The 27882-nt window shown below is 51.7% G+C and overlaps 1 protein-coding gene across 3 annotated transcripts in view; it reads left to right on the top strand.

Annotated features, from left to right (window-relative positions):
* The first annotated feature begins 2708 nt into the window (after nucleotides 1-2708).
* LOC102460034 (zinc finger protein RFP-like) overlaps nucleotides 2709-27882 on the top strand; it is an 84322-nt gene continuing 59148 nt past the window's right edge. The window contains exons 1-7 of one of the 3 annotated variants that reach the window (XM_089770839.1): nucleotides 2709-2847; nucleotides 5036-5383; nucleotides 8344-8628; nucleotides 9802-9906; nucleotides 13235-13255; nucleotides 13922-13942; nucleotides 14034-14060. In XM_089770839.1, coding sequence (XP_089626965.1) covers nucleotides 2748-2847; nucleotides 5036-5383; nucleotides 8344-8628; nucleotides 9802-9906; nucleotides 13235-13255; nucleotides 13922-13942; nucleotides 14034-14060 — 907 coding nt within the window. In that variant the 5' untranslated portion in view covers nucleotides 2709-2747. The remainder of the gene's footprint in view (nucleotides 2848-5035; nucleotides 5384-8343; nucleotides 8629-9801; nucleotides 9907-13234; nucleotides 13256-13921; nucleotides 13943-14033; nucleotides 14061-27882) is intronic. The other 2 variants (XM_089770838.1, XM_089770837.1) reach the window with 2 other exon arrangements.

Genomic DNA, 27882 nt, shown 5'->3' with positions numbered 1-27882 from the left:
CTTTTGCTTTCCTTCTGCCTGGGCTGCAGGTGGTAGGCACAGAAATCCCTTTGGAAGGGATAGAAATGTCGTGTTAAAAGGGCGAGGAAAAGCCATGAGATCAGAGAACTCTGCAGCTGTTCTGTAGCCAGGGGCTTGGCTGTGCAGTGGGATGCACTGAAATAATGACTTGGAGTGTCAATTATTGCAGCAGAACCAGTGAAGTTTATTCACACCCCGAAGACTGGGACAGTTCTCAGAAGGATCAATCAGGTGGGTTAATTTTGCTTCACAAAGCCCCTTCTGTCCCCTCACTTACACTGTGTGTTGCTTCACCAGATTGCTACTAACCAAAGGTTCAATAATCCCATGAGATTTGTTTTACGCTTTCTGTAACCCCTACACTATGGGTACATTGAAAATGATTTATACACCGGTGCGGTTCAGATCGCTTTCCTAGCCATGTTAATCAAGAGTTGGGCCTCAGGCGGAATTAGTCGTTTGTTTCTCTTGTGGCTTTCATGGGCACTGGGTGATAAAGGCAAGGGGAGGCGTCACCTTCCCCAAAATACCAGGGGGGAAGGCCACATTGCTGCCTGGCTATTCCATCAGAGCCGTGCTGGGGCAACATGGCTGCCCAGCTGCTCCCGGGGCTGGAGCTGTAGGGATCATGGAAAGACAGGGGTTGCTTGGTGCTCTCAGTGCGTGTGTTGGGGAGTGATGGGGCCACACATCTGCCCAGCATTGAGGTGGGGGGGGGGGTTACTGCTAACCTTGGACAGTGCCAGTAGCAATAATGGAAGGTGCAGGGTTGGAGCCAGTGGCCATGTGGTGTGAAAAGGCAGGTCCTTGGGTGGAAGGGGCCTGCCTTCCCAAGCCAAAAATTGATTCGTCCACCCCTCCCATGGAGGTTGTGTTTCATTCTAGGCCACTGGGCCTGATCCTGTTCTCAGTTGTGTCTGAGGAAAATTTGTCACAAAATAACTTCCTATATTTAAAATACTGTCAGAGACATACGGTGCCACACCCAGCTGCGGTCAGGCTGCCCTTCTGCCTGTTCACGTTCCAATCCTTTGTTTCTGATACTTTTAAGGGGGGGGGAGAAACAATTATTTCCACAATAGGTCCAAACAGAAGATTCATCCTGTTCCCCTATTGATACAAGAGGGAGCCAAGCACGTGCCTAAAGCAGATCTCAGTTCAGTTGTACTGTTGGATATAAGTAATTTTAAAAAAAGGCATTTTATATCCTGATCTACAAGTATCTTCTACTGTGTGAGCAACCATTGGATGGGAGATACCGGGGAAAATCTGTCAGGCTCAAGCTAGTCAACAAATGGAATTCATGTTCTAAAATAGAAATTTTAAATTATTTTTGTTTTAAATATTTTATAGACTTTTCTATTTTAATCAAATATTATGGAAATAAATCTAAAATCTATTTATTTCAATTTTTGGGAGGGGAAGGATGTTCCTAGCAAGAATAAGAAAGGGAGTTAATAAAATATTTTCAATTTACTTGGTTAGGATTCCCATTTTGAATCAATGAGAAATGTCTCTTTTCTCACTGAAATGATCAAGAAAAAACAGAAACATTCAACTCATAAGAAAATGAATGGCAATGCTTTTCTAAAACTCATTTTTGTCAAAAAATCCTTATAACACGTTTTTAACCAGTTACTGTGTTATCAGATCAGACCTTCCAGTCCCCGGTCATCTGCTCGTCCTCTCTGGGAAACTCCACATCTCACCTTACTCTCCTTTGAGAAGTTTTTCACTCTTCATTTAGGCCTTGTTGGCATTTATATTGGGCATCACATGGCCCGCTCTGGGCAGCACACAATGATTGATTCCATGAGGAAATAGGCAGTATAGAGCAGATCGATTGTTGGTGTCAACGTCTTTATTTACAGAACAGATATGCCAAGTGTTCCAACTGCCACACCTGTCCTGACACTGAAGTCCACACATCAACTTTATCTCTGCTATTGAGGGGCTTTTCAGTGAATTATTATTTTTCTTTTTGTCTGGGAGAATAGCCATTTGGGGTATCCACATGTTAGCCCCCACAAGGACAATATACAGAGTTGAGAAGGTGAGGTGGGCTGGTGGCCTGGTAGAAGGGATGTGTAGCAGGCATCAGATGCAGACTGGATGAAAATGGATGGCTCTGCTCACCAGTCACTAGGTGCCCGCGTCTGTCCGGTTTTATGGGTTTTCCTAAAACGAAGGGGGTTCTGCCCCTTGGTGTGAAGAGTACTCTGTGAAATGCTGCAGCTGATTGGATGCAGCAAAAAAAGTGAGGATATGTCTACACTAGCCCCCTAGTTCGTGGAATGAGGTGTGACAGTTAATCCAAACTAAGGACTTAGTTCGGATTAACTTTAAACTGCCGTGTGTAGCCGTGGGCAGTTCGTTCGAACTAAGGAGATTTTAAAATGGCGGCCAGATGGGAAGATGCAAATCAAGCCCAGGATTTTTAAATCCCGGGCTTGATTTGCAACTTCGAATGCCTACATTAGCCACCCTAGTTCAAACTAGGGGGCTAGTGTAGACATACCCTGACTGTGTCACTCAGAAGCAGAGAAATGAACTGAAGTTGCATGTCAGGCCTTCTTCTGCGTGGCCAGGAATGTATCCCGCTCAGAACTGTCTGTGTTCTCTGAGCCCAGGTTGTCTGAAATCACTGTGAATGTTACATTCAACCTGCTACTTTTTGTTGTTGTTTTCTCTCTCCTCTCCCATCATCGGGATCGTCTCAGGGTGTGATGAAAATTCTCTCCATCTGCCACAGCTCCAGAGCGAGATCCTCCCTACCTCATTTCATTGTTTTCTTCCTCACGTGTTACGTGCACAAGATGGAATCAGGTAGGAAAGTCTGTGGCTGCTTCTGCTTCTTACAGGATTGACTGATTTATTTGCTTTGAGCTATTCAATCTCCCTGAGTCACTATTTGACACAAACCGGAACAAAAAACAGCACCAACTGCTCAGTGTATCAGCTCCAGTCCAAACAAATAATCACTGTTATGAGCTGGGTATGTCTACACTAAAAAGTTAATTTGAACTAACGGATGTTAGTTTGAATTAACTTTGATAGGCACTACACTAGCGCTCCGCTAGTTCGAACTTAATTCGAACTAGCGGAGCGCTTAGTTCGAACTAGGTAAACCTCATTCTACGAGGACTAAGCCTAGTTCGAACTTACTAGTTCAAATTAAGGGGTGTGTAGCCCCTTAATTCGAACTAGTGGGAGGCTAGCCCTCCCCAGGTTTCCCTGGTGGCCACTCTGGCCTACACCAGGGAAACTCTATTGCCCTCCTCCCGGCCCCGGACCCCTTAAAGAGGCATGGGCTAGCTACGGTCCCCATGCCAGGTGCAAGCCTGCCAGCACCCAGCTAGTAGACCCTGCACCTGGCACGGCTCGAGCCAGCCACCCAATGCCCCCCAGCCCTCCCCCTCTTCCCGGGACCAGGCTGGCGGCTCCCGGGAGCTTGCCTGGGACCGCAAGAGGCGAGCACCCACCTGGTCTAGTGCGGACATCGTGGACCTCATCCACGACCTCCGCACTAGGCACAGGAAAGTGGCCGTCTAGGGCAGGAGAGCTGCCAGCCTGGCCACCCAGGAGCAGGTGTGCCTGAAAATCAAGGTGGTCCACTGAGACCCCTGACGCTGAGCCCTGGGCTTACAATGGCCGTCCTGGGTCAGACCAAAGGTCCATCTAGCCCAGTAGCCTGTCTGCCGACAGCGGCCAACCCTAGGGACCCTGGAGGGGATGGACCGAAGACAGTGACCAAGCCATTTGTCTCGTGCCATCCCTCTCCAGCCTTCCACAAACCTTGGGCAGGGACACCACTCCTACCCCCTGGCTAATAGCACTCCATGGACCCAACCTCCATGACTTGATCTCACTTCTCTTTAAACTCTGGCATTTCAGGCCAGCCTCACCGCCCGACGCGGGCCTGCCTGTGGCCGCCCAAAGCAATGGGCGAGGCGGCGGAGCCGGCGGCCTGCAGGGGTAGCACGCGCTAGCACTACGCGGCCGCCAGGGGAGAAGGGTCAGTGCCTCAGTCCTGGGCGTGGAGGGAGGGGAGAGTTGCTGCCTTGGTGGAGCCAGGCAGAAGGCAGGCCCTGCCCAGGCAGGATGATTCAAGCAGAGGCACCTAGGCAGGGTGGAGGGGAGAGCTACTTTGCAGCCCCATTTGGTTGGGCTGGCGGCGAGCAGCCACTGGAGGAGGCCTCGCCTGCCCCGGCTCAGAGATTTGGGGGGGGGGGAGGGAGAGAGGTGTTGCTGCCTCGCTCCAGGAGCTGCTCTCCGAACCCCGGCCTTGCCCGTTACGTTTCCCGGCTGGTGGGAGAAGGAAGAGGACTGGGTCCTGTCGCGGGGAGGAAATTGGGTTTGGCTGGGAGGGAAGAGAAGGCGCAGGGTGGATTAGGTGGGGGAGAAAAGGGGGGGGCGGACTGGATCTGGTCACTGAGGGGCCGGATTTGCCTGCAAGGGGAGAGAAAGTGGAAACTGCCTAGGTTTGGTGAGTGCGTGGGGAGGGGGGAGTCGGGATGTGTGTGGACAGGGATGTGTGTGGAGGGGAGACAGGACGTAGGCTGGGTTTGGCTGGAGGACATGGTGGGAGTCAAAGAGGCACAAGGTGAAAGGGGCGCTTTCCTCCTCAGTGCCTGTCCTGCAGCAGTGGGCCAAGGGGAGGGGGATTTTTTTGCTTGGGGTGGCAAAAAACCTAGAGCCGGCCCTGCCTAAAGTGGGGGCAGAGGGGACTGAAGCTCCCTCCCCTGCCCCAGATTTATACAGGGACTTTGCTGGTTGTTCTTCTTTGTCAGGAAGTGAGGGGAAAGTGCCCAGTTTACTGCATCCCTCACTCTGGCTGGGGAGCGTGCACCCCCCCACACCTCTAGCCTCCAGACTTGGTCCCCTCCTTAAGGGCCCAAGCAACACAGGGGAAATATGCAAATTAGAACCTCGTGTGACTAACTGATTCACTTTATATTCAATTCCCCTTTTGTTTATTTGTTTTATCTTTTCCGGGCTCTGGTGCATTTCCCAGCCCAGTTCACTGTGGTTGGACCTGGTCACCCTGTCACGGCCACTCTGGGTGGGGACATCGCATTACCCTGTCGCCTGTCACCCAGCATCAGCGCAGAGCACATGGAGGTGAGATGGTTCCGCTCTGAGATCACTCCCTTTGTGCACCTGTACCGGCATGGGCAGGATGAATATGTGCAGCAGATGCCTGAGTACCGTGGCAGGACGAAGCTTTTGAAAGCCGGCATCACAGAAGGGATTGTTGACTTGAGAATTATCAATGTGAGGCACTCTGACAAAGGACTGTACCGTTGTTCTGTTCAGGACGGTGACTTTCATGAAGAATCTGTACTGGAATTGGAGGTCGCAGGTCAGTAACATGGGTCTGTCGTCTCTTCTTAGATGGTTCTTCGTCCCAAAACCACAAAAGTGGTTAGGCACCTAACTCCAAACCTCAGTCCAAAATTTAGGTGCCCCTGGTATCTTCAAGATTGTCAGTAATTAAATATTTGTTATGAGAGACAGAGGGAGAAAAGGAGACTCTATAGTCCTGTGGTTACAGCACCAGAGGTGGGATACCCAAGGGCTAGTCTCCCTGTTCTAATTAATCTTTGATTATTTATCTAATCTGCCAAGTAATAAAATCACCACCAAAAAAGCAGGACTGGACATGAGTTTTCCCACTTCCCATGGGTGCACCTGATCTACTGCACCAGGGATGGATTAAGGTTTCTGTAGGCCCTTGGCACGCTCATAATCATAGGTCTTTAAATTAGATTCTGTATAAATATCGAATAGTATGTCTGCACTGCGGAGCTATTTCGTAGCTATTCCACATCTGTTGAAGCAGCCTGTTATTTTGAAATAGATTTTGAAATAACAGGTGGCTTATTCTGACATCCCAGAAACCCTTGTTCCATGAGGGTTAAGGGACGTTCCAGAAAAGTGAGTTATTTTGAAATTTGGCACTGAAAAAAAAGGAGAGATTTCAATTTTTTTCAAAATGGGAATTGGAGCAAAAAATACTGAAAATATAAGCTATTTCAAAATAAACTACACAATTTGTGTAGTGCAAATTGCATAGCTTGTTTTGAGCTAAGAGTATTGTGTAGACGCATCCTAAGGGAGAAATGCCTGATTGCCTGTATGCTTAAGAGATAATTGTATGTTAAACCCATATGTTGTTTGTTGACTAAAGAAAGCAAATTATTAAATCTGAATTAGCAGTTTTCTATTCTTATTTTCAAGTCTAGTATTCATTTTTTTAGGGTCTAATTTTTTGTAGGCCCTAAACTTTTTTGCAGGCCATAGGCACTAGGCCTCTTGTGCTGAATGGATAATCTGGCCCTGCCTTGTGCTATGCTCTCTCTCTGGCCCAGTGACTTTACATATTGATAAACACTAGAACAGCCCTTGGGCCAGAGAGAAAGAGAGACAGGAATTGTCTAAGTTATCATCACCCTTCACTGTATTTGGTCACACTAAGACATTTTCAGTTACTCAGTTCATGTTGCAGGGCTGTACATAGGAATTTCAGGGGAGGGGGGAGGTTGCAAGCTGTTGGAGGGGCTGGTGGCTTCCCCGCCTCACCCCTGTGGTCCAGGCCGGTCCACTCCAGTGGCCCAGCCCTGCCCCCAGCCTCATTCTGGGTCTTTCCTGGACAGCCTTTCCTGGACAGCTGGAGCACAGGGGCGGGAGACTGGGACAATGCACCTCCCAGCTTTCCCCTGGCAGGCTGGAACATGGGGGAAGGAGACTTGGGCAATTTCCTGCCCCTGCCTTCCCTAACTCATCCAGAACCAGCCCCCTGGTGAACTATGAAGGACCATGATGGTGTGTGTTCACACACCCCTGCATGTGGGCCTGTGCTGTTGGATTGAGATGCATTTAGCAGCAGCTGGATCTAACGACTCTTAAGGCAAAACACTCAGCAAGTAGTGAAGAAACACTTACAACATAGGGGCTGTGTCTACACTGCGCCCCTTTTCCGGAAAAGGGATGCAGATTAGACACTTTGGAATAGCAAAATCCGTGGGGGATTTAAATATCCCCCGCAGTATTTGCATTAACATGGCTGCCGCTTTTTTCCGGCTTGAAAGTAGGAATAAAAGATCCTCCGGAAAAGGGTTTATTTTCCAGAGAATCATGTCTAGACTGCCGCTTTTCTCCGGCTTATCCCCAAGCCGGAAAAAAGCGGCAGCCATGTTAATGCAAATACCGCGGGGGATATTTAAATCCCCTGCGGATTTTGCTATTCCAAAGTGTCTAATCTGCATCCCTTTTCCGGAAAAGGGGTGCAGTGTAGACACAGCCTGAGTGATTTCATCACCGTCGCCTCCAATAGTGGACAACACAGCTTCAACCTCCCTTTACTATACAAACTGCTTTACACCGTTTTGTTATTTATACGTATGCTTTAGCCTCCCACATCCATGTCAGCTCCCCTCCCCTGCCAGCACAGGGCCAGCGTGACTTCAAACAGGCCTCTTCTCGCTTCTTTGTTACTTTATCTTTTCTTTTCCATAAACGGGATCATTCTGCAGCTGTTCATACCTGCGCACTACTGACTCTGCTATAAAACATGATCTGAACACACTCTGACAATCCACAGCAGGCTTCTGCCAGGTCTAGGTGACTTTGTTCCCAGCACGGTTCTCTTCAGTGCAGGTATCAGTCAATTTGCTGTTGGCCTGGTTTAGGACAGAAGTGAAGAGAGAACATCTTGGTTATGTCTATACTGCAGACTTCTTCTGAACAAGCTTATACAAATAAAGCGCAGATTAGCATATTGCCACACTTCATTTGCATAATTAGAGGCTGTTTTTGTGCAAGATGTTTTTGTGCAAAAAGGAGCTATGTAGATGGCTCCTTTTTGCACAAAATCCCCCTCTTGCACAAGAGCCATTCTTCCTCATTTTTTCAGGAAAAACAGCTCTTGCGCAAGAGGAGTATTTTGTGCAAAAAGGAGCCGTCTACACAGCAACTTTTTGCTTAAAAGCCTCTTGCTAATTAATTACGCAAATGAAGTGCTGTGATTCTACTCTGTGCTTCATTTGCATAAGCGTTTGCGGTAGAAGGCTGCAGTATAGACCGTTAGATGTAGCTATCCACAGCTAAAGTGCATTTAAAGCAGCCTAAAAAATTTAGTTCAGTGCAGCATTTCTCAGACGTGGCCACCAAGGTCTTTTCGTACAACACAGCCTCTGGGCCATGACAGTTTCATTAAGTCAAGTTTCCTCTTTCTGTGAACATCAGCAATAAAGAGCATTCAATGATGTTATTGGATCACTCGGCTGTAGGCTCATTTCGTTTATCACTGATTCATTTCAGCTTTAGGCTCCGCACCTCGCATCTCTGTTGAGGGTCACCAGGACGGAGGGATCCGAGTGGTGTGTCAATCGGCTGGATGGTACCCACAGCCCCAGGTGCTGTGGAGAGATCCCAAAGGGCAGCCTTTATCTACATCGACTGAAACAAAGTCTGAAGAGGAAGGTGGTTTCTTTCAAATAAAAAATTCTATCGTTGTAACGGAAAATTCAAACAAGAATTTGTCCTGTTCTATGAGGAACACACTCCTGGACAAAGAAAGGGAATCGGTGACTTTCTACATATCAGGTCAGTTACTACCAAAACCACTTTCTGTCATACCGGCAAGAATTAAAAATGAGGTTGCTAAATCAAACAAAAGTCTTAGTGTGAATATCCCCTCACAACAACTATATTTCAGATGAAGAGAAGGTGCGGGTACAATGTTGGATAAAATGCACTCCAGGGATTTTGTAGTTATCCCAGAAACAAGCATCTTGAACCCAGACAATTGAGGGTTACCATTACATTTACAGGAAATCCAAATATGTTAACACATTAAAGTGACCTACAGGGACACCAGAGAGCAGGGAGAGCTGAGAGGAGGGGAGGGGCTTTCCAGAGATCTCCAGCCCAACTAAAGTGCAGGGTTTTTTGTGGGTCTGGGGCTCTGGGCTGCAGCCTCTAAAGCCTCTGTGTGTTATCTGGCCCTGACTGGTGGGGCATGGGGGGACATGTAGCTCTGCCAGCTGCCCTCCCCTCCACTGGGCTGAAGCCATGTTGCTGCATGTGCTGAGGGAAGCTCCGTCCCTGCACTGCCCTTGCCTGCAGGATCTGCTCCCGCAGCTCCCATTGGCCAGGAATCTTGGCCAATGGGAGCTACAAGAGGTGGTGCCCACAGGCAAACACAGAGCAGTGTGGTCTGCACTGAGCCACCTGCCAAAAAGAAGCTGCCTCAGGTAAGAGCCTGCACCCCAACCCCTTGCCCCAGCCATGAGCCTTCCCTTGCACCCTACCAACATGTTACTCCCTCATCCCTGGCTCAGCCAGAGTTGGCCCATTCTGACTGGCACTTTTCCAAAATGCTCAGTCTGAAACAGACACCCCACAGGGACCCTTCTGCCCAGATGGACTGCGTTTGGCAAATTAGTGAGCAAATGAAAAGAAGGCCCTGCCAGGGGAAGCACCAAGCAACTTTCATAAAGGTGACGTGAAGAGAGAGAGAGAGAGAGAGAGAGGGCAATAGAGGAGTGGGGCAGAGAGGCGCTAGAACTGGTAGCTCAGTGATCATGTTTAATACCTTTTTCAACATGATCAAAAGTGGATGAGCAGAATCTGGTTTTGAAGTTGGTTTCTGCCAGTTTTTATATTGCAGGGAACAACTTTTCTCACATGTATTTCACACCGAATCTAAGGTGAAGCATTTCTCTAGAAGGCTGCTTGTCGCTACCATTCCCAAGCTAGTGGGGCTTTGTGTTTCAGACTCCTTTTTCCCAAGAGCCTCTCCCTGGATGGTGGGCTGGAGCGTGACCTTGATGATTTTGTTGTCGTTCATCTGCCTGGCTTGGTTTCTATTCAGAGTAAGAGGTAAAGCTCAAAGGGGGGAAATACAAAGTAACCAGAATGGGATTTTCTCCTTAAAAATAGATTAGATATTCTACCTGGGAAAGTCATCTCAGTTCAAGGGGCGCATCCTAGCAGTGACACATCCTGGGAGGAGGCGATTGCTTCTAACGTTAGAACAAGTTCTTGGCTTGCAGTGACTCATTCGCTTGCTGACCATTCTCCCCCTCCTCTCCCTCGCTGTGCTCCAAGCTGCTGCCCAAGTGTCTTGGGAGGAATCCAGGGGCTTGCTGGGGAAGCTGGTTGGTCCCCCTAAGGATCCCATGCCACTGCTCACAGAAGCAGCATCATGTCAGGGGTGCTCCAGACCATCCCTTTGCCTCCTTTGCTTTTTGATCTGACTGGCTCAGCCCCTTTAATTTCAAGTGGAAAATCAATGTCATGGGGCTCAGTCCAACCCAAACCCCCAGTGCAGACCAGGCCTCAATTTGAGTTCCCACAGACATTCAATGTGCTTTGGAGTTGGACTCCCCCAGGCTCCACAGAGATACCTGCCCTGGGAAGTTTCTGATGTTCAGTTCCAGCGTGTTCAGATTACTGCAGCATGAATGGAAGGCTTAGTCCTGCTGGTGTGAGAGCTCTGTCAGGTGGCTTCAGTATTCAGCCTCACATGTGAGCGAATGTCCAGGCTTGGGCAAACAGGCTGCATTTTGGGTTCTGAGAAGCTTCAGGAAGAGGAAGCTGAATAAGGAACGGAGGCGTTTGCTCTTCGTCTTGGGCTTGGCGTCAATTCTCGAGACACCAAGTTTTGAGATTCTCTAGTGTCATGGATCCATTGGCTCGGTGCTAAGTCCCAGCTGAGTTTTGCAGGAAGCTATTTAACTAGATCCCAGAGGGGTGTCGCTTTTCCTTCAGAGTAGGTCCCTCAGCCTCAGCACTGCCTCAGCTGGGCCTCTGGGTTCCAGCCCTCCTGTTTCATACCAAGAGCTCTGCCCAGTGAGTCCACACTGAAGCTATGGCTACATTGCCATTTTTTCCAAAAGAAGATATGCAAATGAGAGTGTGATTTCCATATCTTCTTCCGTTTCCTTTTGAGGAAGAGGTTTTTCTGATATTTGGCCCATTTACGGAAGGCAAATGTTGGAAAAACCCCTTCTTTCACAAGACCCTGCAAACCTCATTTTATGAGGAATAAGGAGTCTTGCAAAAGAAGGGGTACGTCTACACTACAGCGCTAGTTCGAACTAACTTAGTTCGAATTAGTTAATTCGAACTAAGCTAGTTCGAACTAACACATCTAGAACTAAAAACTAGTTCGAACTAGCGTTTTGCTAGTTCGAACTAGTAAGTCCACATTGAGTGGACTCTGAACAGGGCTTAATGATGGCCGGAAGCAGTGCCGGCAGGGCATAAAAGGAGGACTTAGAGCATGGAGATACTGTCTCAGGCTAGCCGAGGACTGCGCTTAAAGGGTCCCGACCCCCACCCCGGACACACAGTTCTAAGGGGTGCCCCGCTTGCAAAGAAGTTCTGGCTTGGAGTGCCCTGAGTGCCCACACTGGGCACATCACACCACTCGGCCATCAGCCCGGCTGCACTTGCCGCAGGCTGCCATCTGGGGAGAGGGAGTAATTGGGGGGCTGCAGGAGAGCTTCCACCCCCAGAAGCCCGCAGAGCCAGCCCAGTCCTCCCCATCGGGGGCTCGTACCCCATTCCTCCCTCACCTTCTTCCACTTGCCCTTCCCTAGCCCCCCTTCTTATTGATGTACAAAATAAAGATAACGTTTCTTCCAACATTGACTCTGTCTTTATTGAAAAAAACTGGGGGAGACTGGGAAAAGGAGGTGGGAGAGGGGAAGAGAAAGGCTGGGAGAGGGGAGGGCAACTAACATGATCAGGGGTTGGGAACAGGTCCCAGATGAAGAGAGGCTACAGAGACTGGGACTGTTCAGCTTAGAAAAGAGGAGACGGAGGGGGGACAGGATAGAGGTCTCTAAAAGCAGGGGTTGGGTGGAGAGGGTGCATTCAGAAAAGTTCTTCATGAGTTCCCATAAAGAAGGACTAGAGGACACCAAAGGAAAGGAATGGGTAGCAGGCTTCAAACTAGTAACAGAAAGTTGTTCTTGACAAAGCAAATAGTTAACCTGTGGAACTCCTTGCTGCAGGAGGCTGTGAAGGCTACAACTAGAACAGAGTTTAAAGGGAAGTGAGATCAAGTCATGGAGGTTGGGTCCATGGAGTCCTATTAGCCAGAGGGTAGGAGTGGTGTCCCTGCCCAAAGTTTGTGGAAGGCTGGAGAGGGATGGCACGAGACAAATGGCTTGGTCATTGTCTTCGGTCCATCCCCTCCAGGGTCCCTAGGGTTGGCCGCTGTTGGCAGACAGGCTACTGGGCTAGATGGACCTTTGGTCTGACCCAGGACGGCCATTGTAAGCTCAGGGCTCAGGGTCGGGGGTCTCAGTGGACCCCCTTGATTTTCATGCACACCTGGTCCTGGGTGGCCAGGCTGGCAGCTCTCCTGACCTAGCCGGCCACTTTCCTGTGCCTAGTGCGGAGATCGTGGACGAGATCCACGATGTCCGCACTAGCCCATGAAGGTGCCCGCCTCTTGCGGTCCAGGGCAAGCTCCCGGGAGCCGCCAGCCTGGTCCCGGCAAGAGGGGGTGGGCTGGGGGGCATCGGGTGGGTGGCTCTGTGCCGTGCCAGGTGCAGGGTCTGCTGGCTGGGTGCTGGCAGGCTTGCACCTGGCACGGGCACCGTAGCCAGCCCGTGCCCCTTTAAGGGGTCCGGGGCCGGGAGGGGGGCATAGAGTTTCCCTGGTGTTGGCCAGAGTGGCCACCAGGGAAACCTGGGGAGGGCTAGCCTCCCACTAGTTCGAACTAAAGGGCTACACAGCCCTTAGTTCGAACTAGCTAGTTCGAACTAGGCGTTAGTCCTCGTAAAATGAGGTTTACCTAGTTCGAACTAAGCGCTCCGCTAGTTCGATTCAAATTCGAACTAGCGGAGCGCTAGTGTAGCGCATAGGAAAGTTAGTTCGAACTAACGTCCGTTAGTTCGAACTAACTTTCTAGTGTAGACATACCCTCGGTTTTTTTCCCGACATTTGGCCCTGTGTAGATGGGCCAAATATGAGAGAAACCTGTTTTGCAAAAAGAAACAGAAGAAGATATGGAAAGGAGAGTGTGACACTGATTTTTGACTTCTGGGAACCAACCCGCAAGCTGCTGGAGAGCTACAACTGCTTGGTTGAGGGGCAGCCTGGTCATTACTTGAGGATTCATTATGAAAAGATTCCTTTAAATCTAGATCAGCTGAAAAAGTCTCCAAATAATTGTGTTTGTTTTCTCTTTTAGGGAAACATCTCGACACCATCAGTAAGTTCTTTTCCTCTCCTGGGAGAACCAGTTTTATGTTATGGAAGATTTTTACACGGCTGTGACAATGACAACTTGCCAACCCTAAGCAATGCTGCCCATGCTAATTGCGTAACTAGTTACCGAAGTAATAGAGTAGGAACCCGGTACTGTGCTAGTGTCTTAAGTGGGGCCAAATGGAGCCAGTGATCAGGAGGGGGGGAGGGGTTTGTGCACTTGATGCTCATGGCAGAATGGCTCTGTACAAAGAATGTCAGAGAGGGGCTGGTGGCAGCTCAGGAGAGAAGTAAAGATGTGGCCAGTGGGGTCAGCGTCATGTACAGTCAGTGCCCACAACCTCAGCATGTTGGCACTTTGTGAGTCAGAATTGTGACCTTTTGCCAGACTCCAGCCTGGAAAACTGGACATGGGGTGATCTCGGGGCTCTTTCTGCCTTTCCCTATCAAGCTGACACAGCTCACACCCCTCACACAGCTGTGCCAGGGTGAAAAGTGACTTGTACCAGGGTGGCTTATGCTGTGTCTGGTCCCTAGGCCTGTATCGACATAAAACAATGCCTAGGGACCGGATACAGGATAAGCCTCCATGATCAGTAGGTTGGGGGCCTGGGATTGTTAATTTCACACAAGATTTTACAGCCTGATCTTCTTTCTCTTTATTATTTAGGAAAAATTCGCACAGAGCTGGGTAAGGACTTTCTGTTGTTTGTTTTATTTCTCTGTCTAGTGCCGTCTTTACTGTGAGAGCGAATCTTAATGATCTGTGTCTTGACTTTCAGAGTGGAGGAGATCCCAATGTGATGCAGGTAATCACAGCAAATGTTTAATCAGTGGGTGACCCTGCTCTGTCACTGTATAAGAAGGTGAACATATAACAAACAGAATAGAGTATTTTCCTGGTGGGAAAAGTGAAGGTGTTGAGGCTCGAAGGAGGAAGAGGCAAGGAACAGCCCAGCATCTCCTGGTTACAAATTGCTCCCCTGCCTCTGGGATTAATTCCTTATGTGTGGCTGAGTCAGTATTCCTCCTTAGGATCCCAGTCCCAGAGTCAGGGAGAGGAACGAGAGCGGGGACCAGACACAAGAGTTCAAACCCAGAATCCCCCTGATCCGTGTTCAGCTGGTGCCTGTTTTCTCTTCTCTCTGCCCACAGAGATCTCCCGTTTCTCCATCAGATCCCAACTTTCTGCTGGTTTTAACCCTCTCATCCATGTTACCCTCCATTCCTTCATTTATACCAATGAAACCCTCCTTCCCCGCTGTCCACCACTAAACACCTTCTTTTGTAGAAGCCCCTAATTCTCTGTCTGCCCCCGATGACTAGCCGTAGACGTTTAATTAGGAGTCTGTTGACTCATGTCATTATCTTGGATCTCAGACTTATGGCAGGAGGGAGCAGAAGTTGGGCTGGTGTCAGCAAGAGATGGCCAAGCTCCAGGGCTTTAAATACAAGTGAGGAAAGGCCCATCAGGGAAAGCTAATTGGGACCATGTAACTGATAAGTCTTAGAGGGGGAGACGTGTTTGTCTGCAAAGTGTGACAGGGTCAGTCCCCTGTTCAGCCCACAGTTTAGGAGTCACAGTATAAGACTCACTCGCCTTGTTTTGGTGTTTGTCCCTCTGTCGCCTCCCTGCAGCCTTTAGCAGGGCAGATGCTGTTCTGCTTGGCTCCTCCAGTCTGCTTATCAGTTGTCTTTTTCTATCTCTAATCAATCAATCAATCAATTAATCAATCAATCTCTCTCTCTCTCTCTCTCTCTCTCTCTTTGCTCCAGAGCTGCCTCTTTCCCCTTCCACCAAGCCCTTTATCCTGCTCTGTCACAAAAAACAACAAGCAGTTCTGTGGCACCCTTGAGACTTGTGTATAGACATAACACAAAAAAAAGAAAAAGGGTACAAGTCCATCTACACTCCTGCCTCTGTTTAACCCACACAGGCTGATGCCCTAATGAATCTGTTAGTCACTCAGGGTATGTCTACACTACCCCCCTAGTTCGAACTAGGGGGGTAATGTATGCATACCGCACTTGCTAATGAAGCCCGGGATTTGAATTTCCCGGGCTTCATTAGCATAAAGCCGGCGCCGCCATTTTTAAAAGCCGGCTAATGCGAACCCCGTGCCGCGCGGCTACACGCGGCACGGGCTAGATAGTTCGGATTAGGCTTCCTAATCCGAACTATCTGTACGCCTCGTGGAACTATCTGAAGCTTAATCCGAACTATCTAGTCCGTGCCGCGTGTAGCCGCGCGGCACGGGGTTCGCATTAGCCGGCTTTTAAAAATGGCGGCGCCGGCTTTATGCTAATGAAGCCCGGGAAATTCAAATCCCGGGCTTCATTAGCAAGTTCGGTATGCATACATTACCCCCCTAGTTCGAACTAGGGGGGTAGTGTAGACATACCCCCAGGTGCCACTGGACTCCTCTTTTTTTTTCATATGATTGATGTTGGGAAACTCTCCTAGTCTTCCTTGGGAGTCCAGGGCATGGGCAAAATACAAGTGAGACACAAGAGATGATTTGGCCCCAACACCGTGGGCGGGAGAGAGGAGAAAGGGGCTGGCCTGTGGCCACTGGGGGCATTGGTGGTGGGGGGGCTTGGTGGGTCAGCAGGGGCCCAGCCTCCCTGCACTAATCAGTAGCAGTGGGAGAAGCAGAGTGATGTGGCCAGGGGAGCAGAGCAACCTGGGGTTACTGGCTCCATCTCACCCTGCTGCTGCTGTTGAGTGTAGGGGGGCAGATCCTCACAGCTGCCACTGGTCCCTCCCCCAACATCACTATTCCCCCAGGGCTGCCTCAGTGGGAGGAGAAGCAGGGTAAGGACAGAGCAGAGATGGGTGGGGTGCAGGCAGGGAGGTGTCATGACAGTGAGAAGTGGAACCTGCACTGGAGGCTGGAGGGGGGTTGTCACAGCCCTTCTCTGGGCCAGCGGGGGGGAGGGTCATGTGGCTGGTGGCCTCCAAGTCCTCCCCTCACCAGTCACCTCTGCAGGACCCCTAATCCCCACCCAGGGACAGATGGTGTCTGAGGGGGAAGATTGAGTCTCAGGTCGGGTCAGTAAATCTCTGGGCTCAGTCACTGGCCGGTGGGATGAACCTCAGGAGCGAAGGCCAAGACCTCAGGGCTGCTCCCCACTCAGAGCCGGGCGCCCCTGGAGGCAGGAGAGTCCCTGAGTCACTGCCCAGCTGGGGCAGATTCTGTCCCGGACGCCATCGACCCCCCCAGGGCCGAGCTCTGCCCCTCACGCTCTGATTCTCCCCCCCCCCCCCAGCCAACGTGACTCTGGATCCAGACACGGCGCATCCCCAGCTCGTCCTGTCGGAGGATGGGAAACGTGTGAAATGGGAAGACACATGGCAACTGCTGCCCTACACGCCGGAGAGATTTGACATTAGACCCTGTGTGCTGGGCCGTGAGGGCTTCACCTCGGGGAGACATTACTGGGAGGTGGAGGTGGGGGATGGGAAATACTGGGCTGTGGGGGTGGCCACAGAGTTTGTGAGCAGGAAGGGAGAGATCAGCCTGAGCCCCAAGGTGGGGATCTGGGCTGTGCAGCGGTGTGCGGAACAGTTCCAGGCTCTCACTGCCCCTGTGACCCCCCTGCCCCTGAGCCCCCCCAGCAGGATCTGGGTTTGTCTGGACTGTGACCGGTGGCAGGTGATATTTATTGATGCTGGTGCCGAAGCCCTGATCTTCACTTTCCAAATGGGCTCCCTCCCTGGGGAGAGAATCCGACCCTGGCTCTGGGTGGGGCCAGAACTGCTCAGCCTGTACCCCTGAAATCAGCCCATCTAGTCTCACACACTCCAGTCTTTGTGACCCTGGAGGACTCCCCTATTCTCAGCCCCTGGCTCCTCATCTCTCTGGTTCCTGAAAGATCCCCACCCCTCCCTGCAGCTCCACAGAAGGGAGCAGACAGGTCTTGAATGGTAGAAGTGGGAGCTAGGCAGGGACAGAACTAAGAGCCAGGCTGAGGACAGGCAGAGGTGGCGGCTGGGCAGGGACAGAACTAACAGCGGGGCTGGGGACAGGCAGAAAACAATAAAACAAGAATAAAGGGGCAGCCCTACAAAAATGGTGACCCCTGCCACACCGCCCTGCATGTCTCCAGTCAGCAAGGACTCCTGCCAGAGATACCAGGGTGGGATGGACAAAGTCCCCCGGCTTGCTCCAGTGTCCACACTCTTGCTCTGGTGTCACTACCAGGGATGGAAGCCAATAGTCAACCCTCCAATAAGCAGAAGCTTAGTGGACAGTGGACTAGTGATGTGACTAGTCACTCCCCCTCTTGCTGCCTCTATCGGAGAGAGGTTGTGACGTATTGAGGGTGGGGGGCTGGCTGTTCTGTAACCCTGTGTCCCTCTGTGCTGTGATGTGGGATTCCCACTGTCTCACCCATATGTGTATTAGCCCAGACACCTTGGCCTAGCTTGAACAGATACCAAGTCTCTTCCCCGGGGAGAGACAAAGGAAGGGAGGTGGAGATGAACACCTGGCTGGGGGAAGGTCCTGGGAGTGAGGCAGTGGCTGGCTGGGATTCAGGAGGGGAACAGCCTAAGCTGAGGGCTAGAGGTGATGGATCCCTAATCCAAGGGGTCTGAGGCCCATAAACAGGCCTAGACAGCCACTTCAGCATGAGCACAGAAAGGGACAAAAGGGTGTGACGGGGTGTGGGATGACCCCGCTGAAGCACCCACACCCCTCACTGGAAAGGCGCCTGGTCTCGGCACCGTGGGGAGTGGGCAGCCATGCTGGGAGTGTACGGTGCCCACAGTTCACGCCGCGTCGGGGTGCTTTGGGCCGTCCAGCTGTCCGATGGGAAAGCGGCTGCACCAGGACGTCTCAGGCCGCCCAGCTGTCTGGCAGGAGGGCATCTGCGTGGGTATCCCAGCTGGTGGTGCCGGTGTTGAAAAGCGGCGGGCCAGTCTGCCAAGGGGGAGCAGAGGCGAACTGAAGAGAGAGAGCAGCGAGAGGCAAGAAGAGGAGAGACCGACCTAAGGAGGGGGAGCAGAGCTGAGCCGAGTCAGGACAAGACTGATTTGGGGGTCCCCAGTGAGATGTGCCCAGGGTGACTCGGCATGAGGGGAGGAAGTAACCCAGGATGGGGCACCAGAGGGCCTGAGGGCCAGTGAATTAGAGGAATGGTCCCACCGGCCGAATGAGCAGCAACGACGCTCGTTCTTAGGGTCCTGGGTTGAGGTCTGCAGTGGGGGCGGGCCCAGACCTTCCTCCCCTCCCTGCAGGAGGCAAAGGGATGAGACCAAGGCCGTCCCACTCCAAGTCGGGCCCTCTGAACTGTAGACGGGGTTTAGGGACACTGCGAGAGGAGTTTATTCCCCACTGGAGCGGGGAGTGACTTGTAACAAGGGGGTTGAGAGCCACAGAGAGAGCAGCTTGACCCCGCATCCTTCCTGATGCCCAAATCTCTAGTGAAGTCGCTGAGCTAGACATTTAGGAAAACAGGAAACTTGTCTAATGCCCTAGGACACAGATCTGTCAGGGCCCCGGGCATGGAGCCTCTGAGACAGAAAAAATGCATCTGTTGAAAGTGATGATCAGAAGAAAACCTCTTGCCTAACCTTTGAAAAGTGCTTGCCTGACAAGTGCTTGAGTGACATGTTATTGTAACACTAATGGATAAATAGGGAAGGAAAGTTTGAGTTAGTGGGACAATTTGGGGGACATTTGGCGGGGCGCCTCAACGACTCCTTGGGGACTCTTCACATCTGGATGCATCTTCGTCTGCACTGACAAATGGAAGAGTAGCCATGGAAGCCTGCCCAGTGTCCCTCGAGAGCCACACTCAACTCCAGTAACTATCCAGGGTGGGGGTGTTTTACTGACCTGTTGCAGACGTGTGTAAGTGCTTGAGACGAAGTAAAGTTTAGCTGTAAGTGAAAGCGTCTTGTGTTGTCCTGTTTGTACCATCCCTCTATCGGTCGGACGACCGTGTCTCCCCTGAATTATTTCCTGACACCACCTCACAGAGACTAATAGTTACCGAGAGGTTTGGATTGAAAGACCCCAGGGTAACACCCCCTCCCCCTTCCCAGGGCTCTCGAGTCCCAGTTGCATGGTTCAGGGGAGAGTGACCCTCTTTCTCAGGGTGGCTTGGCACAGTTCTGCTGCCCTTTGCCTGTCCAGTAAAGCAACACCCCTGCCAGGAACTTGTCACTGCCCCTGCGCTCAGTACTACGGTGATTTGTACCCAGCACTGGCCCAGGTGGATCTGTTGGGCAGCACAGCTGTGCGGTACCATGGCAGAGGGGGTGTGAGCAAACACAGCCTGGGCCTGAAGCCTTCCCCCTCCCCAGCTCGCTATCGGTGCAGAGCTCGCTCAGACCCTGTGACCCACCGAAACAGCCTGGACAGTGGCACCTCCCTGCACGTCAGCGGCAAGAAACCTACCACGGGTGCTTGTGCCCTGCTCTCGTTTCTCATCATTTCCTGCCCCCTCTCCTCCTTCAGCCATTCCCTGGGCTGCTTCGGCCCTTCCCTGCCCAGCAGCCCTGCTGCGCCCACCCTGACTCCCGTGGGCAGTCGCCCAGACACAGGGCGGGGGACATGGGGAGACCTTCCGGCAGAGGCAGGCCGTGAGTTACACAGCGTGTGGGACCCATGGGGCTGTGCTTGTCCGACCGAGCTCGGGATCCCCTGAGCTGTCACATGCCTGGGTTTGGGCAGTGTGGATGGAACAACCCAGTTTGGAAGCACAATGAAGATCCGTGTCCATGTGTGGGGCTGTGTCTGTGCTGGAAAGCGGGAGGCCGGGGATGAGAAGCTGCCAAGTTTTGCTGCCTGCACCAGGGAGAGGGGAGCACACGGGCGGGGGGTGGGCCCTTTCCCAGGGCTGCAGAAGGAAGAGAAGGAAGGGCCTGGACTCCACACAGGGATAGTTTGGTCCAGGCTCGGGAGCTAAAGCAGCCTGCGTGTTAGGTCACACCTGAGCCTGGCCTGTGTGCTCGCTGGCAGGACCCAGGAACAGCCAGGCTGTGCGGGCCCATCTCTGCGACTGCCTCGCGCTCTGAGGTCTCAGCTTTCGCTGGGTGTTCGCCTGCGTCTCCACCCGCCCTGGTTGTGTTAACGCTTCTTCTCCCCGCACAAGCACAGAGAGGGAGAGATGCAGCCCAGCCCCACTCCCTGCCACGCTGCCTCCACCCCCTGCCGCAGACGCGTGCTGGGAGGGAGATACCATCCCACATTATTTTCCCAGTGAAGAGGAGCCAGGCCCAGAGAGCCCAGCGGTGTGTTCTTGTCCCCCATGGGGTGTCCTCCCTGCCCCATTGGCCCTAGGGGTGACCCTTCCCACCTGCAGGCCCTGAAGTCTAGTCCATGCTCTGGGAGGAAGGGGTAGGGAGGTCCGGGCCGTCCCTCTCCACCAGACCCCAACCCAGGGCCCTATTAGTGGTGGGTGGTTCCCACCACTGGTTCAGCGGAAAGTTCTCCTCAAAACACACCAAGCCCACCAGAGGGTTCCCTGCCCCCTGCCCTGGGTTGCTTCCTACCCAGCTCCCCGGCCGGCGGAGACCCCACCTGCAGCAGCGGTGCTGGTCATGACGTTGCCAGGCTCCACGTCTGGGGCAGTGGTGCTGGGGTTGTCCACTGCAGCTGGGCGGGTTGCCCGCCGGGGTCAGCACTGAGGTTGCGCTCGGTCTGGGGACGGCAGTGGCGCAGGCGGCAGGCCCGGTGGCTCCTGCTCCGGCGGTTGGTCCAGCAGCTCTGGCTCCAGCTGTCCAGCTGTGGCTCCAGCAGTTGGAGAGGAATTCCTCCCTCCCTGGAGGCCGGCCCCATCTGAGCTGTCTCCCTGGCCTTTATACCTGGCCCGCAGTTGGAGCATGCCCAGCACTGCTGCGGGGCCGGGGTCTGCATAGTCCAGCAGGCCAGCTGGCTTCCCCCGTGGCCAGTGTGGGGCTGGGCCACTCTGTCACAGAGCCCCTTGGAGCCAGTCAGTAACACCATCCCTAAGACAGGCCCTGCTGTGTCCTTTCAGTGGCTCACACACTGGTGGAGCTTTCAAGAGTCCAGACACCCTCTGTCCTCTCCCCAGGCTGGCCCCTACTCGGTTAGGGCATGTCTCAACAGCAGGGCTAACATGGAAAAAAGCTGCACAACTTCACCTACGCTAATTGCATAGCTGAAGTTGAAATAGCTTTTTTCGAATTTGGGAGCATCTACACCACACTTATTTGGAGACAGAGCCCTCTGCCCCGACTTCCCTTACGCCTCGTGTGAGGAGGGTTACAGGAATCGGAGTGAGCCGTCCTCCAGCTCGACAGAATTTCGATGTTCTGTCTCAGTAACCGCCTGTGTGTAGACAAAGGCTGTGTGATCTTGGAGTAACTTCCATTATTCCAGAATAATATTGCCAGGCTGATGGCGCCTCAACAAGTTTTTTGCTGGCTATAAAGGCTTCTCCTCCTGTCTCTCACCAGCCCCTCCCACCTGAGCATTCAGTTGAAACAACAGAGATGTGATGAGAACAGGGAATGGTTAGTCAGATGGGACCTTTACTGCTGGGTTCGTTGTGCTTATCACAGAGAAGTCCATTTAGCTTCCCAGTTACACAGTAACGTTCCAAGCTGTAACCAGGGAAGCAATTCTCTGTGTTTTCAATCCTTTTCTTATCTGCCCTGTAACACCCAGCAATCAAGCAAAATTTTACCAGCTGTGCTCGGGGGATTGTTCATTTGTTTTGTTTTCAGGAAAAATCATCCTTTTAAGAACATGCTCCATGTCCTACAAGGCGGGAGGTTCTGCGTGTGAGTGTCTGAACCTGCGCAGCCAAACTACACAGAGAAACTAAACTTCCATTTTCAGTCAGTCTCCACAATGGGGTTCCAAGCTCTCTCTAGGGGGAGGTTTAAGGCTCTCGAGGGTCCCCCACAGGAAGGAATTCCTGAGTGTGCCTTTCTGGGTTCTCAAGGGGGGTTGCATTGGGGTGGTGGCAGCGTTACCAATCCAAGACTGGGGAATCTGTGATCTTGGGGGGTTTTAACACAAGACATTACTAGCAGAGTGTTCTCACGTCCTCCACAGGCCTCTGCCTTCTGCAGTGCAGCATGGGCAGTGCGTAGCCGGCACGGCTCTCCCATTGGCCGGTGGGAAGGGTGCGGGTGAGTCACTCCGCTAGGGGCTGTGGGGCAGGAGATAGAGGCAGAGGACAGGTAGAGAGGGAATAAAGCAGCCCCTTGCCTCCTCCTTCTGACTGCTTCATCCCAGCACAGGGCCATGGGAACGGGGACCCCAGTTAGCCAAAGGATTCAGGGGGGTTGTCCCCAGCCCGGAGCTGAGTTCAGTCTCTCAGGTCCAGCTCAGTCACTCCCATGGCTCGCCCAGGTACCAAACCCAGGTCAATGACCCCACACACACCCCCAAGTGGGGGGTCATAAGCAACTTAGAGGGGGGTCACGGTATCACAAGTTTGAGAACCCCTAAGCAGACACTTCATCAGGGACCATGAGTGGGAAATACACCCCCCAAGTTCTGCAAGGTATTTTTTGTCTCCCCACCATAGATTTGCCACATGTCACAACAGGAAGAGCTGCCTTTACTGTTCAAGGGCAGGCATGGGTCCCAGGTCACTGGGAGACACCTTTCTCCTCAACTGGGGCCATCAGCTGCTCTATGCCTTCCCTCCTACACCTCTGATTGCTAGAGTCCTAGAAAAGGTTGCCAGAGACAGGGCGACAGTGATCCTAATAGCTCCATTTTGGCCCTGACAAACTTGGTTGCCCTATCTCTTCCACATGTCTCCTCATCCACCCTATCCACTACCAATCGACCTCTTCACCCAGGATCATGAAGCCTTATTACACCCTCCACCTCAGCATCTTCATGTCACTGTGTGGTTCCTGACTAGTTCCAGGACACAGAGATGAGCAGATGAGTGAAAGAGGTTCTATTACAGAGCAGACGACCTACTACTCGATTTACTTATTTACATAAATGCTGCAGATTTTGCTCTTGGTGCACAGACAATAACTTACAACCATCCTCTGCCTTGATACCTCAAATACTCAATTATACATTAGCGTTAAAACACTCCAGATTAGCCTTGTCCTCCCTCAAGGGCCACCTCACTCCAATTACAGCTTTCCAGCATACCATGGACAATTCTGTTTTCGCTCTCTGGCCACCAGACGGTTTATGAAGGGGTTGGCAAATCTTTACCCACCTCATAGAGAGCCACCTCAGCCATGGAATTTGGAACTGGTCCTGGATGCTCTGAAGTGACACCCATTTGAGCCCTTGGCTACCTGCTCGCTAATGATGCTAAACACCAATGTGGCCTTTTTGCGAGCAATAACAGCTACACGCAGAGTGGGTGAGCTTGCTGCTTTCTTGGCTGCGCCTCCTTATACGGTGTTTATGACTCACAGGGTAGTGATCCAGCCTCAGCCGGCCTTTTTACCAAAGATAAATGCTGAGTTCCATATTAACGAGCCTGTTGCCCTTCCAATCTCCTCCCAGCAAGACAGTCAGCTGCACACTCTGGACGTACGCAGAGCTCTAGCCTTTTACATAAATAGAACGCAGCCCTTCCTGAAGTCTCAGCGCCTGCTCATTTCAATTGCCGCCTATTCTAAGGAGATCCTCTCTCTGCACAGTGAACCTCCAAGCTCATCAGTCAGTGCATAGTAAGAACAAGTCTCTCCCAGGGGGACGAGGGCAGTATCGGATTCCACAGCCTTCCTAAAGGTCGTTTCCCTACGCGATGTTTGCAGAGCAGCTACATGGTCTTCCAAGTATACATTTGTGAGGTATTATACCATTCCTAAGAGCTTTATCAGTGACTCAGCAGAGGCCTCCGCAGTACTATCCACGGCAGTAAAATCTTGACTCCAAGGTCGCCCACTTAACTCTTTGGCTACTGCTATTTAGTAAAGAATAAAATTGTGAAGCATGTAGAAGAACATAATTTGTTGGACAAAAGTCAACATTTTTTCTGTAAAGGGAAATCATGTCTTACTAATCTATTAGGGTATGTCTACCTTACCCTCCTATTTCGAAGTAGGAGGGTAATGTAGGCATACCGCACTTGCAAATGAAGCCCGGGATTTGAATTTCCCGGGCTTCATTTGCATAAGCCGGGCGCCGCCATTTTTAAATCTCGGCTGGTTCGAACCCCGTGCCGTGCGGCTACACGCGGCACAAACTAGGTAGTTCGAACTAGGCTTCCTAGTTTGAACTACCGTTACTCCTTGTGGAATGAGGAGTAACGGTAGTTCGAACTAGGAAGCCTAGTTTGAACTACCTAGTTCGTCCCGCGTGTAGCCACGCGGCACGGGGTTCGAACCAGCCGGGATTTAAAAATGGCGGCGCCCGGCTTACGCAAATGAAGCCCGGGAAATTCAAATCCCGGGCTTCATTTGCAAGTGCGGTATGCCTACATTACCCTCCTACTTCGAAATAGGAGGGTAGTGTAGACATACCCATAGAGTTCTCTGAAGGGGTTAACAAACATGCAGACAAGAGAGATCCAGTAGATATAGTATACTTAGATTTTCAGAAAGCCTTTGACAAGGTCCCTCACCAAAGGCTCTTGTGTAAATTACATGGCCATGGGATAAGAGGGAAGGTCCTTTCTTGGATTGAGAACTGGTTAAAAGACAGGAAACAAAGAGTAGGAATAAATGGTAAATTTTCAGAATGGAGAGGGGTAACTAGTGGTGTCCCCCAAGGGTCAGTCCTGGGACCAGTCCTTTTCAACTTATTCATAAATTATCTGGAGAAAGGGGTAAGCAGTGAGGTGGTAAAGTTTGCAGATGATACCAAACTGTTTAGGATAGTCAAGACAGAAGCAGACTGTGAGGGACTCCAAGAAGATCTCACCAAACTGAGCGATTGGGCAACAAAATGGCAAATGAAATTTAATGTGGATAAGTGTAAAGTAATGCACATCGGGAAAAATAACCCCAACTATACGTACAGTATGATGGGGGCTAATTTGGCTACGACAAATCAGGAAAGAGATCTTGGAGTTATCGTGGACAGTTCTCTGAAAACTTCCGCAAAGTGTGCAGCGGCGGTCAAAAAGGCAATTAGGATGCTAGGAATTATTAAGAAAGGGATAGAAAATAAGACACAGAATATCTTACTGCCCCTGTATAGAACTATGGTACGCCCACATCTTGAATACTGTGTACAGATGTGGTCTCCTCACCTCAAAAAAGATATTTTGGCCTTGGAAAGGGTTCAGAAAAGGGCAACTAAAATGATTAGGGGTTTGGAACAGGTCCCATATGAAGAGAGGTTAAAGCGACTGGGACTCTTCAGTTTAGAAAAGAGGAGACTGAGGGGGGGATATGATAGAGGTCTATAAAATTATGAGTGGTGTGGAGAGGGCGGATAAAGAAAAGTTATTTATTAGTTCCCATAATAGAAGAACTAGAGGACACCAAATGAAATTAATGGGTAGCAGGTTTAAAACGAATACAAGAAAGTTCTTCTTCACACAGCACATAGTCAACCTGTGGAACTCCTTGCCAGAGGAGGCTGTGAAGACTAGGACTATAACAGAGTTTAAAGAGAAGCTAGATAATTTCATGGAGGTTAGATCCATAAAAGGCTATTAGCCACGGGATAGAAATGGTGTCCCAGGCCTCCGTCAGAGGCTGGAGAAGGATGGCAAGAGACAAATCGCTTGATCATTGTCTTCGGTCCACCCTTTCTGGGGCACCTGGTGTTGGCCGCTGTCGGCAGACAATCTACTGGGCTAGATGGACCTTTGGTCTGAACCAGTACAGCTGTTCTTATGTTCTTATGTTCTTCTGCTATGAAGTCACTTAGGGTATGTCTACACTACCACCCTAGTTCGAACTAGGGTGGTTAATGTAGGCAACCGGAGTTGTAAATGAAGCCCAGGATTTGAATTTCCTGGGCTTCATTTGCATGTTGCCGGGCGCCGCCATTTTTAAATGTCCGCTAGTTCGGACTCCATGCCCACGGCTACATGCGGCACGAACTAGCTAGTTCGGATTAGGCTTCCTATTCCGAACTAGCTGTACACCTCATTCCACCCCAACCCATTTCCCCTCCACTCCTGAGAAGCCCCACTACCTACCTTCAGCGAAAACAGAGGTAGTGCCGGCTTCCCGCGGGTGGACGGAAGTCCTGCAACTTAGCGCCACTTCTGGGGGTTCCGGAAATGCACTGGCTGCTCTGCCGGGCGCATTGCAGGAAGGGGCGTCGGCCCCGGAGGAGGAGCGTGGCAACTTCCCTGCACTGGCGCAGGAGGGGTGAGTCAGCCCCGGGGCAGGTGCATGCAGGGTTTCCCTGTGCCACGGAGGGGGGGGAGAGTCGTGCCTGGAGGAGGCACATGCCGGCTTCCCTCTGACGGGGGGGGGAGACACCTGGGAGGAGGTGGATGCAAGGCACTCTCTGCCTCCATTGGCACCCTGCCCCACTCTGCACCCCCCACTCCCCAGCCCCCAAACTCTGTCCCCACGCCCCTGTCCCAAGCCACAGAACCCTGCCCCCACTCCCTGAACTCGGTCCCCACTCCCGTCCCAATCCCAGAACTCTGTCCCTACTTCTCTGTCCCCAGCTACAGAACTGTCCCCACTGGCACCCTGTCCCCAGCTGCAGAACCGTCCCCACTGGCACTCTGGACCCTGCTGCAGAACCCTGTCCTCTGTCCTCCCAGCATCCTGTTGCCTCTCCCCTGCCCCCAGCCGCAGAACTCTCTCCCCACTGGCACCCTGTCCCCTGCCGAAGAACCCACTAGCACCAGTCCCCAGTACCATGTCCCCTGTTCCCACCAACACACTTGGGGCCACATTAGTGAAGCTTGGGGGGGGGAGGGGTTGGAGGCGGGTTTTTTTGCATCTCACTTGTGTGGCCTCAACTGACTTTTCTTGGGTCGGTGACCCCTGACTCAAAACTGGTTCACCGCCTTTCTCAGAAATAAAGACAATGCAGAAAGTTTTTGTTTGACACAGTATTTTATTTAAAAATGAAGCCTGGCCAACAAACCCCCAATTGGGGCCAAGCCCCCATCTGGCCACAGCATCATAACACTCCTCCACTCCTGCTTTCCCCAGACCCTACACTGGAACCCCCTGCCCTGAGCCCCTGACATACCCCAACCCAAATTCCTGAACCCTCACATCCAGAAGTCTGTGGCTTGCTTAGTACCCTAACCCTACATCTGACCTCAACACTGACCGGCCTGGTGCCCCCTCCCTGAGCCAGCGTCCCCTTATCCACCTTCTCCTGTGTCCAGATTTACTCCCAGAGCTTGTACCTCTCACCCCTTCCCACCCTCAAATCCCTCATTCCCACCCCAGAGCCTACACATCCTGTCTCAACCCAGTGAGGTTACAGCTAAACTGCAGGGCTGTGTCTACACTGGTCCCCTTTTCCGGAAAAGGGATACAGATGAGACAAGTCAGAATTGCAAAAGAAGTGGGGATTTAAATCTCCCCCGTTCCATTTGCATGAACATGGCTGCCGCTTTTTTCTGGCTCAGGGCTTTGCCAGAAAAAAGCGCCAGTCTAGACGGGGATCTTTCGGAAAATAAAGCCTTTTCCGAAAGGTCCCTTATTCCTGATTTTAAGAGGAATAAAGGACCTTTCGGAAGAGGCTTTATTTTCCGAAAGATCCCCGTCTAGACTGGCGCTTTTTTCTGGCA

Source organism: Pelodiscus sinensis, chromosome 19 (genome assembly GCF_052426305.1).
Source record: "Pelodiscus sinensis isolate ZL-2025 chromosome 19, ASM5242630v1, whole genome shotgun sequence".
Classification (NCBI taxonomy): domain Eukaryota; kingdom Metazoa; phylum Chordata; order Testudines; family Trionychidae; genus Pelodiscus; species Pelodiscus sinensis.
Note: the sequence above shows the minus strand (reverse complement) of the source record. Positions and strands in the feature narration are given on the sequence as shown.